General features: G+C 37.5%; 3 protein-coding genes and 1 long non-coding RNA gene across 5 annotated transcripts in view; all 4 read right to left on the bottom strand.

The window, feature by feature from the left end:
* The window catches only part of LOC107638125 (GDSL esterase/lipase At5g33370-like), a 4,577-nt gene extending 3,544 nt beyond the window's left edge, over positions 1 to 1,033 (bottom strand). Inside the window, exons 1-2 of the mRNA XM_016341297.2 lie at positions 755 to 1,033; positions 135 to 262 (exon numbers count right to left, since the gene is read on the bottom strand). Coding sequence (XP_016196783.1) covers positions 135 to 262; positions 755 to 1,001 — 375 coding nt within the window. The 5' untranslated portion in view covers positions 1,002 to 1,033. The remainder of the gene's footprint in view (positions 1 to 134; positions 263 to 754) is intronic.
* LOC110271621 (uncharacterized mitochondrial protein AtMg00820-like) lies at positions 3,790 to 4,170 on the bottom strand. Its single transcript, XM_021122628.1, has one exon. The coding sequence runs from the start codon at positions 4,168 to 4,170 to the stop codon at positions 3,790 to 3,792; it is 381 nt and encodes a 126-aa protein (XP_020978287.1).
* Positions 13,860 to 14,998, bottom strand: LOC110270797. The gene is made up of 2 exons (XR_002360429.1): positions 14,179 to 14,998; positions 13,860 to 13,993 (listed from the first exon to the last, which is right to left on the bottom strand). It is a non-coding gene; the product is annotated as an uncharacterized LOC110270797 (long non-coding RNA).
* The window catches only part of LOC107637254 (AAA-ATPase ASD, mitochondrial), a 3,804-nt gene continuing 2,105 nt past the window's right edge, over positions 16,400 to 18,098 (bottom strand). Inside the window, exons 2-3 of one of the 2 annotated variants that reach the window (XM_021121983.1) lie at positions 17,375 to 17,860; positions 16,400 to 16,936 (exon numbers count right to left, since the gene is read on the bottom strand). In XM_021121983.1, coding sequence (XP_020977642.1) covers positions 16,509 to 16,936; positions 17,375 to 17,860 — 914 coding nt within the window. In that variant the 3' untranslated portion in view covers positions 16,400 to 16,508. Of the gene's footprint in view, positions 16,970 to 17,374; positions 17,861 to 18,098 lie in introns of both variants that reach the window. The other variant, XM_016340687.2, reaches the window with a different exon arrangement.

Raw genomic sequence — 18,098 nt, 5'->3', positions numbered from 1 at the left:
TCAACAATTCAACATATATTGTTGGTTGTGTGTCAATGTCACATTCAATAGAATATCTGCACTTTAATTTTAATCGTAAGCAATGAGTAATCATTAATTAATTAATTAATTAATTAATTAATTAATTAACTTACAAACTGAACTCCAGTATCATTAAGGATTCCAACTCCAGCTGAAGCAAAATTGGCACCAACTAGGAGCTTCTCTCCTTTAAATTCCGGACTCAAATATGGCAATGTAGATTCGGCACCAAGTCTCATACCTGAACCAAGCTTGTTATAGATACATCACGAGTACTAAGATGATGAAAATAATAATAATGATAATAATTAACATGAATTTAATTTTTACGTCTTGTTAGTATAAAATAGTTTTACACAAATAATTAATTATATATATAATATTACATCAATAATTAAAAACTGTTAGATAATAATTTTTTTTAGTTGCCTATGATATCCTCAACTCGAAGGATAAAAAACGTCGTGAATTTGAGTTCCATTTAAGACTGATCAATGAGTTGCTGCAATTCGAACTTTTGACATTTATTTAAGTAGACGAATGAACTGACCGCTCGACCAATCCAAATTACTTCGTTAGATAATAATTTAATTAATCAAATATATCAAATCACTTCTTCAAAATAAGATAACCATGTGTAAGTCTAAATAAATAAATTTAATTAAATAAACATGTAAAATTCTTTACATTATCAAAAATGAAACTCTAATTAACATGTATATTATTACTTAACTGATGAAATCAGGAATGTTGTAGCCATTAGAGAAACGACCAGTTGGTGTGCGAGTTGGAAAATCAATACCATAAGGAGGTGAATCAGCACGAGCAGTTGTAAACAAATAGTTGTTGTTTCCATTATCAACAAGTGAATCTCCAAACACAAAGAATGCCCTTGGCCTAGCTTCAACACTAATAATAACATTTATAAGTACCAAAAATACCATACCAAAATCAACCAATAATAACATTTTTGTTGACATTGCAATGAAAGGATATGTAGTTTTGTCTTGGATGATTCAAGTATTCCTATATCAATATATATACCCTAATTTCTCCCATATTTAGACACATACGTTTTTTTGTTAGCATTGGACCCCACTTTTTGGTGCACTTCAATTTTATTTAACGTTTCTAAAGTTCTACTTCTAAAAATTGTGGCAATTTAACTAGCATAAATGAGATAATTGATTGGTATTAACATGGATACGTAGTTATTAGGAGTATGTGACAACAATGTGTGTATGTATTAATATATGCATACTACTTTGACTTCGTACCGACCAATAATTTGGATGAATTAAAGATTAAAAAGCTAAAAATGATGAGTTTTTATATTTGGGCCTTGTTTTGAATTTTGATGCTAAAAGAACTTTAAATACAGGAGCTAAGACTGCGGTGCAATTTGTTTTCATAATCAATTGTGAATTGTCCATTATACCTCCCTCTTTTCCCACTTCTGAGGCGATTAAAATTCTTCTATTAATGGCATAAAGTTTAAACTCTTAGAGTAGTGAACTATGTTTTGAAAAAGAGAAAGTATAGAAAATTAATTTTTAGTTAGTTATATTAATTCTGGTTTGGATCATGAATTTAATGGGTTCTTGCATGTTTTGGTATTTGGTTTTGATTAAACTAAGGCTTGGTACCTTAGAATTTTGAAGAAAAAAATTTTGCAAAACAGGGCATCTGTGCGTACGCACGTACTTGTGCGTGCGCACAGAACAACTATTTTCTGCTTCCTGTTTCACTAATCACTAATTAATAATTTTTTTTTCACCGAAGATATGGAGACTCAAACCCGCAACCTCTTAATTGAGTATGGGAAGATTATGTCATTTGAGCTATTACTTCTTGGCTCACTAATTAATAAATTTACAAAGGAATAAATGAAAGTTAAAATTGTTCATTCTCTTTTAGAAAATATTAAAAATTAAGCAGGTTTAATTTATTCTAAAGTTAATTTAAAATATCATAATTATTTTTTTTAGATTACGTGAGACTTTATAGAAAAAATTCTTTAATTGAAGACTCTTAACCTTCTCATGCAAATTCAAATTAAGGTATATTAAAATTGCAATAGTAAAACTTAAATATCGATACTTTTATAGAAATAAAAGAAAAAATAATGCATGAAATTGATATATACAAATCGATCTGAAAGGTACCATGCCTGAGTGAAAAAGAAAAAAGAAAGAAGAGTAGAGAGAGAATTTTGTGATTAAATCTGATATGAATATTATTGCTCAAGATTAATTACAATGTTGCAGTGCTCTGCTATATATATAAACACAGAATAGAAATGGAAATAGAAGGTTGTAACTAACTGAAGAGCCAGCCTGGCACTCTTAGCAGACTTCTCTAACTGTCTAACAGACTTCTAGTTGTTTTAACTGAATTCCAACTCCTTTGAGTAGCTAGATTCAATCACTATTCTATCATGCTCCATGCTTTCAAGTTCCTTTGATTCTTCCACCTGGTTTGAGTGTTTGTTGCTGCAACTTAAGTTCTTTGCATACCTCCCACTTTCTAACTATTTTGTCTTCTGTCTTCCTCCTTCACTACTCGGCCCATTCTCTTCTACATTCAGCAATGATCGAAATTGCAGAAAGGCAGCACTAGGTAGTGCTTTTGTGAGCACATTTGCTATTTGCATTGAACCAGGAATATGACTAACAGCTACTACTTTCTTTGTTACATAATCTCGGACAAAGTGGAGGTCAGTCTCAAAATACTTTGATTTTGAGTGCAGGATGGAATTTGCAGCTAGCAGGACTGCACTGAGATTGTCACAATACATCAGGGGAGGAGCTCGGGGATCTACTTTTAGTTCAACCATCAAGTTTTTGAGCCATATTAATTCAGCTACCAAGTCTGCTAAAACTCTATATTCAACCTCAGTATTGGATCTTGCCACAACTGTCTGCTTCTTTGCACTCCAAGAGATGAGATTTTTGACTAAGAAAACATAAAAATTCCCTGTAGATTTTCAATCATCTGGATCACCACCCCAGTCTGAGTCATTGTATGCAGTGATTTGCATGGACTTGCTCCTATGCAGATGCAACCCATAGTTACAAGTCCCACTAATATACCTCAAGATTCTTTTCACCAGCTTTCAATGTTCAAGCAGAGGGTCATGGAGGAACTGTGAAACTTTGTTACAGCATAGGCTAGTTCAGGTCTTGTAATAGTCAGATATTGAAGACTTCCAACTACTAACCGGTACAGTTTGAAATCTTGAAAGTTTTCTCCTCCAAATTTAGAGATCCTGACGATGAGGGAAAGGGGTTTTGGCAAGGCTTGCATCCATCCATTCCAGCCTTAAGAAGTAGGTCCTTTGCATACTTTTCTTGAGTAAGTAGCAGCCCACCATTGCTCGTTTTAGAGACTTGTATTCCTAAAAAATAATGCAGGTCACACAAATCTTTGAGTGCAAACTTGCTGTTTAATTGCTGAATCACCTGATTGATATCAGTTTTTGAGTTTTCAGTGATGATGATGTCATCGACATACACCAAAACAAAGAGGCTAGTTCCTTTGGTGAATCTTGAGAAAACTAAAACATCTGATTTGGTAGCATTGAATCCTAAGTGGTTAAGTTCTATGCAAAGCTTGTGGTACCAAACCCTGGGTGCTTGTTTAAGACCGTATAGTTCTTTTTGTAAGCTTACAAACCAGGCTACTGTCTCCAACTGCATACCCTTGAGGCTGCCTCATGTAAACATCTTCACTCAAGTCACCATGGAGAAAGGCATTGTTGACATCAAACTACTTAATGCTCCAGTCATTTGCCAATGCCACTGTTAGGATTACTCTTATCGAAGTTGGCTTCACTACTGGACTAAAGGTTTCAATAAAGTCAAAACCAGGTTTTTGGGAGAACCCCTGTGCAACTAATCTGGCCTTATGTTTCTGCAACGAGCCATCAGCATTGTACTTAGCTCTAAATATCCACTTACTTCCAATAGCTTCTCCCCCTTGTGGCAGTGGTACCAGCTTCCATGTTGAATTCCTCATTAGTTCTTCATATTCATTATCTATGGCTCTCTTCCATTCAGGGTGAGATAATGCCTCTTTGACACTTCTAGGTTCAACTGTGGCTTGTAGTGCTTTGGGCTTGAAAATTCCATGTTTACTCCTTGTGATCATAGGATGTATATTGCTGGTGCTTGGTTGAGCAGTATCATCTGTAAGTGGTGGTAGGACAACCTCCAAGTCAGAGATAGGAATTGAAATTGGAAACTAGATAGAGCTACAGGTTGTGACATAGGTTGATGTATTTGGTTTTCAGGTTGTGGTATATGAGGTATTGGTGATGTTGACTGGCTGAGTGAGTTTTGGATGAATTAGGTGGGTTGCAGGGTTGTGTTGTTAGGTGATATAATTGGGCTGGTATCTGATGTGGTTATGTGGGGAGGAGTTTGTTGCTGCAAATGTGTTGAGAGATAGGGTCCTTGAGACATGAATTTTGGTAAAAGAGGTATTCTTGGTAAGGCATGAATTGTGAATTCTGAGCTGTCCTTATCTGAGTTGCTGCTAAAGAAGTTTCCTTCTTTAAAGGGAACTTTGCTTTCATAAAAAACTACATCTCTTGTCACTATTATCTTGCCACTTTGTGTGAGGCATTTATAGCCCTTGTGAATCAAACTGTATCCTATGAAAACTGATGGAGCAGAACGAAAGTCCAGTTTATGTTTGTTGTAAGGTCTTAGATGAGAAAAACAAAGACAGCCAAAGACTCTTAAAGTGTCATAATTTGGCTTCTTTCCAAAAAGCTTCTCCATAGGCGAGTAGTTGTCAAGAGTTGGTGTAGGGAGTTGGTTGATTAAGTTTACTACTGTTGAGAAGGCTTCCCCCTAATATGTTGTGGACATGCCAGCTCCAGCAAGCATTGCAAGTCCTTTCTCCACTACATGTCTATTCTTTCTCTCAACATTGCCGTTTTGTTGATGTACATAGGGGCATGAAAACCTGTGCATAATTCCCTGTGCCTACAGTTCTTTAGATAAACTAGTGTATTCAGTAGCATTATCAGTTTGTAACATTTTTAGCTTAGTATTTAATTTCAACTCAACCATACGTTGGAAAGAAATAAACACTAATTTGAGCTGAGACCTTGCTTTAATGAGGTACAACCAAGAGAATTTGGAAAATTCATCAGTGAACAAAATAACATAGAAGTTTCCATTAGTATCAGGAGTGGGGGCAGGACCCCAAATGTCAAAATATACTAGTTCAAGAGGTGCTGTGTATACAGATTTAGAAACAGAAAAAGGCAATTGGTGAGACTTGTGACAACCTAAACAATTTTAAACAAATCTAGCTATCCATTCTTCACTTTTTCATACACTCATGTATTCTCTTTTTGATCACCACACATATGCATTGAATTTATTGAACTTTAAACCTTGGGACATTTTGTTTCCTTTTTATTGCATTTTTTTACTATAATATATACAAGAATATCAATGCATATGGTTTACACATGATTAATATATATGAGTGTGTACCCAATTCCTAAAATTTTTAATAAAAACACACACATATTTTTATCTCTTCCCAATATTCCCAACTTTTTCAAAATCAAATGATAAACACTCTCACTAGCCTAAGCTAATCAAAGATCCAAACAAGGGACATTTATTATTTTTCACTTAGGCTTGTAATGTGCTACAATTAAGAACAAATGGGTTAAGCATAGACTCAAGATTGGTTAACAATGGAAGATAAAAGGTTAGCTATTTGGGTAAGTGAGCTATTTGAATAATGGCCTCAATCATACAATTGCATGTATACACAAAATAATGGACATAAAGAATCAAACAAATTAAAGATTACACTTATAGAAAGAGAATAATGCACACAAGAATGAAAGTAAGTGGTCATATGATGTAACCACACAATTAGGCTCAAAACTCTCATGCTTGTGTTCTTAAACTCAAAACATGATCCACAAAGTGTATAATTCAAGCAAGTTCTAAAAAAAAAATTCAACCAATTGGGGTGGTAGTCCTGCTCGTCGGAGGCGGGAGAGTCTGGGAGCAGAGGTAGCTCGATGCCCTGTGATACGAACACCTGGTCTATGCGGTCGAGACGTCGCATGAGACGACGCTCGCTGTGATCCATGAAGTGAAACAGGCGTTGCACCAATAGGTATGTCGGCTCAAGTGTAGGTGGTGGTGGTAAGGATGCTGTGGCTGCTGAAGTAGAGGGGGTCCTGCTGCTGCTACTGCTGATGATGAGGGCTGAGCTACCTCCACCACTACTCTGGCTCGAGAACGGTGCTTGAGTGGAGGCTTCTCGTGCACCCACCCACCCTATGGAATGGTAACCTCCTTGTCGTCGTCATCTAGGGGTGGTGGTGTCACATCATCGTCCTCCCACGGGACATCAGCTATCTCAATCATACTGGTGACCAAGGTAGGAAATGGCAGGAGGCCACGGATATGTGCACGCCACATACTCTGCCTAATCAGCCGGGGGAAGTCTACCTCCTTCCCCTCCATCACACACCCAATCAGAACCAGCATATCCATCGAAATCTCTGAGAAGTGAGTGGTGGGCAAGACATAATGGGCGAATATATGCTGCCAAGTTCTAGCCTCTCTCGATAGATAAGCGAATAGCATCCCCTTGGGCTTCTTGTTACTAGAATTCATCACCTAAGGGGCATCAGGTGTGGCAATCATGCGCTTCAGCACCTCATAATCGAATGTCATGCAGTGGATGGCTACCTCTGCCTGCTGATAAGCGCATGTGCCATCAGTGCGAGGTCGGCAAAGCAATGCCTCCCCAATGGCAGCCTCAGTGATCAGAATCTCTCTACCCCTCAGCTGGACTGAATCAAGAGTGGCACGGAAGAAGTTGCAGTAGAATTTTCTCACCCATGAAATGTTTATCCTTCCCAAATCTCTATCAACAAAGTCCAATCCCAACTCCAGAATATGGCTATTGATGGCGCGTCTCACATCATTAGGAAGGACTAGCTTCTTCTCAATGTTCAGGTTCGTCTTCCGGAATTTAGGGAAGCAAAGCTCACAGTAGAGGTTGGGGAATTTGATTGGATCAGTGGATGGGAGTAGCTGATTTTCTTTGTCCACTTCATTTAGGGGATTTTTAGCATAATTTGCATAGGGTGAAGGGGTAGAGGTTTTAGAGCGCTTTCTCTTCTTTGAAGTAGTGGCTATAGCTTTTCCTTTGTCTGACATCCTAAAAAACATTTATGATATGATATAAGCAACTAGCCAAGTAGATATAAAGTACTCAAAGTAAAACATATTCATGAATTGAGTGAAGAGAAGAGAATTCTTGAAATGCAAGTAACAGAATTCAGAATTCAAACTAAGTCACAAACCAAGAATTCAAACCATAATTGCAAAAAAAACTTGTTCATTGAGCCTAAGAAATTCCATACTAAAAAAGAATGATTAAGGAGTCATGTTCAAAACAAAAAGAAGAAATCAGTTGGTTAATCAAGTTAGAATTAGAAATTAGTTAAAAAATCAGTGATATGACAATTATCGGTTCAATTAAAAGTAGTGTACAAAGTATGGATGCAAGCATACTCACAATCATGAAATGCATCAAGTCATTGATGATGAAATATGATATTGCCAAAAAGCAACCAATATGGGAACAAGTTATCAATCAATGTGAAGATCACTAGTGGTGTTAGTGAAATCAAAACCTTGAGAAACAAGTAAATCAAGCAACATTTAACACCAATTCCAACAATGCATAAAAGTCATAAGTTCAAATAAGAATGGAAAACCTCATGATCCATGTGACTTAATGAAATTAGGTATGAATATAATGAATCAATTAGTCACATAGATTGAAAACTTTCAAACTTGTGTGTTTATACAAAAGAGGCACAAAATTTCAAGAGAGTCTGAAGTTATGGTCAATCTGAAAACTTAATCGAACTATTCAATGCATATAAGCAAATTAGTATTGCAAATAGGCAAAAAGTACTATAAGCATGACCAAAACCTGCAAACATGTCCTTGAGGAGTTTCCCAAAACCATTTAGCAAACAAAACCTTATTGACACAGAAATCGTCAAATAGAAGCTTGTTGCATCAATTAAACAGTGTTATTTCATGAAACATGGTTAGGAAAAATCCGGCAGCATTTCAGTAGCAAATTGGCCATTTCCCAAATTCAAATAAGCAATTTTAATCCATATGAATTCATTAACAATTAAAAGCACGAAAATCATATATGAGTTCATATGAATTGAACAATTAAGCCAATCTTTCAGCAGCAAAACATTAAAAAGCAAATTAAACTAAACTAGCCAGCAACAATTAACATTCTTTCTTTTAACGATGAACAAAAATACTGGCTTAAAATACAGCACCAAATCTACCCAATTGAATAAAGATAATGAATTCAGGTAGCATGCTATTCACTGAAGTTCATACCCAACCACAAGTGTTCAACACGAACTTAAACAAATACGCATGTTGGGTTAAGAGATTGAGTTTAAATTGGAACAAGACAGCAGCAAAAACAACTTGAATTCATTAAGAAAAATAACCACTGCACAAGCAATTATTAAAAATATTTAGCAGCTGGTTCACTTCACACAGCCATAATAAAAAACACAGCATCATCAATTCAAACAAGCCTAAATTGGCATAGGAGCAAACCATACAGCACAAACAAAGCAAGAGAATCAATAAAACAGCAACACTTTCAGTCATCATCATTATTCAGAACAAACCTAAATCCACTACTCAGCCCAGATTCTCTAACCACCTAATTAACTAACATGCATTTCTAACTAACTAAGCTAATTAACAGAATTAACACAAAGCAGTAAAGGAAACAGAACAGGGGAAGGCAGAGACCTGGAAGACAGAAAAGAAGCAGAAATGGGGAAGGAGACAGAAAGGGCAGCAAGGTGGTGCTGCTAGCGGCGGTGCACTGGAGCTCGTGGTAGCTCTCGGGTGGCGTCGAAACAGAGAAGGGAGATAGAGCAGGGGCGAGGTCAGAGAGGAAGGGTTAGGAAGGAAGAGGAAAAGAGAGAAAGGGAAGAAGAGAGAGAGAGTTGGTGGTCACGGTGGAGGCTTACCGGCGACAATGGAGTCGCGGCTGTCGATGGCGATGGAGCAGGGAGTGAGAATGGTTGAGAGAGAGAGGGGAAAGAGAAGTGAGAATGGTGAGAGGGAAGAAAGAGAGGTGAGACAGAGAGGAAGGGAGAGGGATGAGGGCGCTGGTTAGGGAGAAAAGAAGAAGGAGAGATGTTAGAGAAGGGGAGTGGAGGGCTGCGTGAATGCGCTAGGGCTTTGCGTCCCTGGGGTAAGTGGAAATTTGAATCCACGCAGGCGCGCACCATGCGCGTCCGCGTGGGTGAGAGGATAAAGGAGTGGCGCGGAAGCGTTACATGCGCTTGTGCGTAGATGAGGGAATCGAGAATGAGCGCAGACGCGTACGGTGCGCGTCCGCGTGGGTGAGCTGGGCCAGAGGCACAAAAGGGGCCCAAAGTTGGCATAACTCTCGGGTCTTTTGGCTTGGGTGATGCAAAAATGCATCGACGCGTGCGCGCGCTGTGCGCTTGCACGTGGATGGGTTGATTGATGATAGGGTGCGGAGGCGCCAGGTGTGCCAACGCGTAGGTAAGGAAACACAAAGGGATGCGGATGCGTACAGCGTGCGTCCGCGTGGTTAAAGCACAGAGTTGGCCCATAGGTGGCACAACTCTCTGGTCCTTGGCCCAGAAAGCTTAGATGCGCAGCCGACGTGCGCGCACTATGCACTTGCGCGTGGCTGGTGCTTTTTTTTTTTTTCAAAATCCTCCCAATCTCTTTTAAGACTCTAAAACTAGCTAAGATGCAAGATTAAACATATTTTTGAATTTTTGGGAATTTTTCAAACAAATTGAGGAAACTTGCAATTCAAGCAAAAACTCAAATTCAAGGAATCATCCCTAATTAAGACCTAGAATCTATAAACTCCTTAGCAAGCAAAGCAAAATATATTGAGACGTAAAGAAACTATATACAATGGAACCCGTTTCATTCATTCATTATATATACAAGAGAATGGAAAGAGTTTACCATGGTGGGGTGTCTCTCACTAAGCACTTTTGGTTTAAGTCCTTAAGTTGGACATTTGGAAGGTTCCTTGTCAAGGTGGTTTATGCTTGTATCCATCCTTGAACCTCCAAGAGTGCTTGTCCTTCAATTGGTTGTCAGAAGTTCCAACCATTTTCACCAAGCTTTGGTGAGGTTCTCTCCAAGATATGAGGTCCCAAAATTGGTTTTCATGGTGTGATCCAGGATCCCATATCTTATCTTTGTACCCATCTTCTAATTAATCGCCTTGATTCTGTCCGGGTGACAAGAAAGTTGAATTCTCATGAAAGCACCAAACTATCCTCCTAGACCCACTTAATTGAGCATTACACCAATCCATGCTCTTCAATTTTGAGCTTCCAACCATAATGAGTCTAGATTTACAACGCCAACCACTAAACATCCTCCTTTTTCGCTTAATTCCACAAAGCGCCCTAAGTTGGCCATCCGTCTCAAGCAAACTATACTCAAGTGAAATAATAAAGCTAAGAGTTAGAAGTTTTACCCACTCAAATGAAAGATTGGATGACAACCTAGATGGAAGAGTTCCCAATGATCTTGATAAAGCACGCTCTACTCCCGTCCACCATCTTCTAGAGGCTTCCACCACTTGGCAAGGTTCTTCGAGCTTTACCTCTTGCCAAGCTTCTTCAAGTTCACACTCTTCTTCACCAATTTCTTCTAGCTCTTCTCCATCACTCTCATCATAGATAGGAAGTTTAGTGAAGTCTACCTCGTCATCAATTTCAAGCACAGTGGGGAGGGATTCTTCAAACTCGAAAGGATCATATGTTGATGCGGAATCATCGTAGATAGGAGGGCTTGTTGCTTGGGACACTTCTTCCAATTCGTCATTCACCAATTGCCTTGGAAAGTTGCACGTCCTCCTCAACATTGCTTTCTAATTCACTGGAAGTAGGCTCAACAAGATCATCGAGAGGGTTGATCAATGTGGACAAAAAATCACTAATGATGGAATCCACTTCTTGATCAAATTCCTTCGACTCTCCATCCACTTCCTCAACATCACTCTCCTCTTTAACATCCCTTCCAAACTTCGTGGGAGAGGGCTCTGCGACTGGAGATTCCTTTACGTGCTCAACATATCCTAAACATCCAACTACTACTTCCTTTTGTTCACTAATTTCTACCTCCTCCTCTTGTTGCATTTCTTGTCTTGACTCATCCTCCTCTTCATGGAGCTTTAAGTTCACTCCTTCACTAAGCTCTTTGGTTGCTTCTCCACATTCAACAATGGGAGCGCCTTAATCACATAGGCTTAGGCGGGATGAGACCATGTCACTAATGGCTTCTACCATGATAGCCATTTTTGTTCTTAACTCTGCAAACTTCCTTTCATCCTCCTCTTGTCGCCTTAAGACATGAGATTCAAGATCTCTCAATTTCAACATGGGGCTTCATCGGGAGATGATAGTGGAAGAGAAGGTTCATTGTTTGAGGAAAGGTTGTTGTAATTGGAAGGTGGTTCATATTGGTGGAATCCTTGAGGTGGTGTGTATGAATTTTGTGGTTCATGGGAGTATTGGTATTGGAAAGGTGGTAGTTCTAAATATGGTTCATATGGTGGTTGGTATGGTGGGTATGAGTTGGGGTCATATGGAGGTAAATGGTGGTAGAAAGCTTGTGAGTGAGGTAGTTTAAAATTATGTCGCGGAGGGGGTTCATATGCATGTGGTGGTTGTGGTTGACAATCACAGTAAGGGTCATCACACACATTGGGTTGGTATGCATTAGGATTAGGATTATACCCATAAGAGTTCGGAGGAGGTTGTCCATAAGCTTGGGGTTCTTCCCATCTTTGATTTCCAAATCCTTGATGCACATCCTCATTAAAGCTTCCATTTCCTACAACATAGTTTGAACTACACTCATAGCTAAAAGGATGAGAATTCATAGTGATGAAAGAAGACAAAAATAAAACTAACAAGAAACAAAGAAAACAAAGTCCTACAACTAGCAAAAGCCAACAAACAAACCAAAAATCAAGCTATTCACAATATGTACAATAGCCAATAAAATAGCACAATTGATATCCCTGGCAACGGCGCCATTAATTTGATCGAACGAGGTCTTTGCTCGATGGTTTAGAATTTCTCTAGTAGAAATAAGAACTTCGTTGTGAGCATAGCTCCAAACCAACAGACAACTCTCGCATCAAATTAAATTTTTTGTTGTCACAAAGAATAAACCCCAATAAATTTATAACCGAAGTATTCAGACTCTGGGTCATCTCACGAGGATAGCAATGAAGTGATCAATTATTGGCTATGAGAAAACAAGGGGGGTTTGATTAACAAGAGGGCAATAAAATAAATGGCAAGAAAAGTAAATCAAACAAGCAATTAAAAGAAGCTAGATAAGAGACTCTTGGCTAAGATTTAGGTAATTGAGATCACCATCCTTGTCATAATTCAAGCATTGATAATCATGCGGAACCGAGCTCATTAGGTCTACTCACCAAAGCCTTAAGTACGTAATGTCTACTCCTAGGCTTGGAGTACTTCAAATTGCTTGATCAACATCAATCCATAAGTCCCAACCTAGCTACTAATTGACTTAGTAGTAGGCTAGAGTCAATGGTTATCAAATTGATCCACAAGGGTTCTAAAATTACCAATTCAACAAAGTCCAAGGACTCAAGATCACTCAATCCCCTTAGCCTAGGCCAAGGGTCAAGAGAACTACTCAAAAACTATAGGAAGCATTATATCAAACACCTAATGTGCAATAAAAGTAAACATCACAAAATTCTAAAATTAAGGAAACCCATAACTTCATAAGCAAGAAATCAATAATAGCAAGTAAGATCAACATGAAAGAGACATTAACACCAAATTACATTAATTGTAAACCAAATCCAACATGAGTTCATCATCACAAACAAGATAGCAAAATGAGAAATTAACATTACAACTAAGAAAATCAAGATGTAGACATGAGAGATTATAAAAGAAACAAGATGAAAGCAAGGAATTAAACATGGATCCATGACAATTTGACCTAATCCTAACCTAATTCTAGAGAGAAGAGGGAGATTCTCTCTCTAGAAAACTAACTAAAGGCTCATGTTGACTAACTAATTGCTCCCCCTTTGCTTGGACTTTAATTCTGCATGAAATACACTCAGAAACAAGTTGGATTTGGGCCTGGGCAGCTCAGAAACCGCCCCAGCGTTTTGCCTTTAAGTGGGCCATATGTTGGTATCGGCGCGTACGCACCATGTGCGCGTGCGCGTCGATTGGCTGTTTTCTTCATCCGCGCGGATGCGGTAAATACGCGTGCGCGTCCTTATATGAAATCACTTCTGCGCGTGCGCCCCTTGTACGCGTGCGTGCCCATCGATGAATTCTCAATTCTTGTTTCTTCATGCATTCTCCACTTTGTATACTTTTCTCCTCATTTCTTCCATCCAATACTTGCCTTATGAAGCTGAAATCACTCAACAAACACATCAAGGCATCGAATAGAATTAAAGTGAATCAAAATCACCAAGTTAAGGGCCTAAAAAATATGTTTTTACACTTAAGCACAATTCAAGAGAGAATTACAAAACCATGCTATTTCATTGAATAAATGTGGGAAAAGGTGGTAAAATCCTCTAAAATAAGCACAAGATAAATCACGAAATCGGAGTTTATCAACTTGCCTACACAACAAGCTTCACATATGGAATTAAAATTTACATTACAAGACTTAAGGACAGTGGACAGTACACTATTAGAGGCATGCCCCAACCTATTATGCCAGAGCAAGAAGCTGTCCTTGCTGCACAATGTTGAGACACAAGCAGACTTGGTTGATGGTTTGAAGTGAAGAAATTTGTACATTCCATTTTCGACTACTCCCTGGATAACTACTTCGCTGGTTCCCTGAGATTTTACACAGCATTTGTCAGAATGAAACTCAAAATAGACAGAATTGTCACAGCAAAATTGGTATACACTCAACAGATTTTTGGTAATCTCAGGAACATGCAGTAATTTTTGTAAAATGAATTCTCTATTGCTCAAATCAGATTTAAAGAGATATTTTCCAACAAGATTGATTCGCAAACTGAACCATTCCCTACGATCACTTGGTATGATCCTTCATAGGCTTGTCCTTCCATCAGATTTTGTTGATCTGAGGTCATATGGTGGGTTGCTCCAGAGTCCAAATACCAGTTTGAACCATGAATAGTTGCTGGAGTTGCAAGTAGTGCATGAGGTGGTTGAGAAGAAGATTGGCTAGCTTGTGAATCTTGTGAGTTGTGCATTTCAGGCCTCAAGTCAGCTCCATAGTTGTTGTCCCTTTCTTATCTATAATAACAATTCTTGGTAGTGTGGCCAATCTTATCACAGACTTAGCACACATGTCGCTCACCATTCTGCATGAATCTTGGATTTTCATTGTGGCCTCTTTGAGTGAATCTTGAATTGTCATTGTACTGTGAAGTAGATCTTGAGTTATTCTGAAAAATTTGAAAATTGCCACCATTCTGGAAATTATTGTTTTGGAAATTACTGTTCTGGAAGTTGTTCTTCTGGAAATAGCTGTTCTGAAATTGTCTTCCTTGCTCAAATCTGTTGTTGTCATTGTATGAAGGTCTTCCTCCTCTGCCTAATCTTCCTCCTCAAAATCCACCTCTTGTGTGAGCAAGATTAGCCTGGACTAATGCTTCTGGTCTTCTGAACCTTTCAAGCATGCTTTCGTGTGTTAGTAGAAGTGCTTCAAGTTCACCAACTGTGATGCTAACCGGTCTTGCAACTACTGATGTGATTACGGATCCATACTCTTCTGTTAGGCCATTTAGAATTGCATTCACATGATCGCTTTCTCTCATCGGTTCTCCAACGGACGCCAATGCATCTATGGTGCTTTTCAATGCAAGTACGTATTTATTGACAGAACTTCTAATCTTGACGGTGCTCAATTTGTGCTTTAATTGTATAATTTTTGCTCTGATTTGAGAAGTAAAGTGATCATCAAGACGTCTCCATACCTCGTACGCATATACTATTCTGGTGGTGAAGGGCTTTGTCATTGAGGCTAGGAGCCATGACTTTAACAGAGCATCATGTCTCTTCTACGCTGAGAATTCTGGATTCACTTCACTATTTTCTTTGAATCTTATTGGTATTCCTTCTCTTCTTATGTGATTCAGCAGGTTATGTCCTTCAATTGTGAACTCAGCCTGATCTTTCCATTGTAGGAAATTGTCCTCGTCAAGCTTCATCGAGATTGGAGAGGATGTGAAGCTTGCTTTCAGCGCAACTTGTTCTTCAGCCATGATTACGGGTTCAAGCTCTGATACTATGAAAGGTACCAGGCCTGAGTAGAGAAGAAGAAAGAAAGAAGAGTAGAAAGAGAGTTTTGTGATTGAATCTGATATGAATATTATTGCTCAAAATTAATCACAATATTGCAGTGCTCTGCTATATATACAAACACAGAACATAAATAAAAATGGAGGGTTGTAACTAACTGAAGAGCCAGCCTGACACTTAACAGACTTTTCTAACTAACTCTAACTGACAGCTAAGCATTACTGACTTCTAACTGTTTTAACTGAATTCCAACTTCTTTGAGTAGATAGATTCAATCACTACTCTATCATACTCCCTGCTTTCAAGTTCCTTTGATTCTTTCACTTGGTTTGAGTGTTTGTTGCTGCAACTTAAATTCTCTACACGATCAAGAGTGCAATTTGTTCTGTGTGCACTTGTGGATGCAAGAGAAATATTTTGGGAGTAAATGGTCAAAATAATTTTGAAAGATTACTTATTTTTTAAATTAATTTTTAAATTTTTTTCAATTAAATTGTCCTTCAAAAATTTTAAATTAGTGATTTTAATCTTTTTGTCATTTTTGTTACTAACAACGTCAAAATTTGTTGATGTGACACGTTAAGTGACACTACAACACATACCTAGTAGTCCTAATTGGTGACTAACATGATAAATTTATGAAACTAGATCAAATCAATCCTAAATTAAGGGATTCCAATGCCTTAAGTTCTTCCCTTAATTAAGTTTTGATTTGATTTAATTTCGTAAACTTATCATGCTAATAGTCAATTAAAGTTCCTATGTGTATGTTGTAATATCACTTAATGTATTACATTAACAAATTTTGGCGCAGTTAACAAAAAAAATATAATAAAGACTAATGTAATTAATTTAAAATTTTTAAAGAATAAATTTAATTAAAAAAACCTTTTAAAGACTAATTTAAAAAATGAATAATTTTTGAAGACGAATGTGACCATTTACCCATAATTTATACTACTATTCCAGTAACTCAAAGCATGCATACACCATTTCATGTATCATTGGAATAATGATATCATGTACAAAACAAAACTACATTTGGATCTCTATTTGTTTTATTTAACTTATTCCAAAATCAGTGGATGAAACCATTCTCTTTCACTCCATTATTCTTCAACTCTCCATGTTCCCTCTCTTTCTCCTCCTTCAACCTTGATTCTTCTTCATCCTCCTCCTCCTCCTTCTTCTTGGCACTCTCAAGAAACTCAATCAAGTTCTTCAAACATATCTCGGAATCATCAGAGTTCGATTTCGGCATGATCTTCTCAGCAACATCAGCAGGTGTAACATTCACTTCACCCAACAACCTCTCAACAATGGAAAACAAGTGATGGTGATGATGATCATCAATGTCCAAGTAGTTTGTTGCAAGAACCTTAAAAGCCTCAAAGCAACAATAAGACAACTCAATGTGTTTGTCCATTCTTCCACTCCTAATGAGTGCTGGATCAAGCTTGTCCACAAAATTTGTGGTGAAAACTATGATCCTCTCTCCAGCACAAGCTGACCAAATACCATCAATGCAATTCAATAGCCCTATATATAATAATAGTGACACAGATCAAGAAAATTTCACCACCTCAAAATTAAATTATAGATTAAATTATTCTGTTAATTTTTATAATTTTCTCAAATTTGTAATTAAATTTTTATATTTTAAAAATTTTTAGTTAAATTCTTACACAAGTTTTTAATTTGTAATTAGATCTTTTTCATTCATCTCATACCACTAGCGAATATGTGTCAGTATATTCTGTTAAGTTGAATGTTTTTAAATCACAAAGATATAATTATAAATTGTCAACGAATTATAACTCAAATGGCATAGTATTCTCATATTCACTTAAAAGATTGCGGGTTCGAATCTTACTTCTAAATTATTTCTATATAAATATATAATTGAAGCAAAGAAAAATATATAGTGGGGGCATAAGTTCCTACCTGATAATGTTACCTTACTATCCTTATTGTCTTCTTCTTCAGCATTTTTAACAGGATCTTTATTAGATTCATCATTATCTTGATTCCCTTTCCCATTTCTCTTGTTTCTCCTTTTTCCGGTGAGATCAAGGGAACAATCAATGTCCTCAATCACCAAGATAGACTTGCTTGATGTCTCAATCAATAGGGTCCTCAATTGTGTGTTGTCCTTCACTGATGTTAACTCAAGATCATAGACATCATAGTATAGGAAATTCGCCATTGCGGCTATCATGGTAGATTTTCCAGTACCTGGAGGACCATATAGCAAATACCCTCTTTTCCATGCCTTGCCAATTTTGGCATAGTACTCTTTTCCCTTCTTGAACTTAGTAAGATCATTTATTATCTCTTCCTTCTTATTTGGCTCCATGGCTAATGTCTCAAACCTTGCAGGGTGCTCAAATGTCACATTGCTCCACTTTGCTCTGTTCCATCCATACCAACCTTTGTTGCACAGATATAGGTAAAAGTATTCAACAAGATTCAATACATAAATATAACAATTCCATAGCTAGTGATTTGATTGGATAATGCATTGAAGAGTTTAAGGGTGTCTATTGAGATGTTAATATGTTATATCTTAAACATAGTTTAGTTACTACCTACTACAACAGAAAATTTACTAATACTTTGTTTTCCTTGGTTGTTTATTTTTATTATTTCTTATAGAATAAATATAGGA

Source organism: Arachis ipaensis, chromosome B04 (genome assembly GCF_000816755.2).
Source record: "Arachis ipaensis cultivar K30076 chromosome B04, Araip1.1, whole genome shotgun sequence".
NCBI classification, from domain to species: Eukaryota; Viridiplantae; Streptophyta; class Magnoliopsida; order Fabales; family Fabaceae; genus Arachis; species Arachis ipaensis.
Note: the sequence above shows the minus strand (reverse complement) of the source record. Positions and strands in the feature narration are given on the sequence as shown.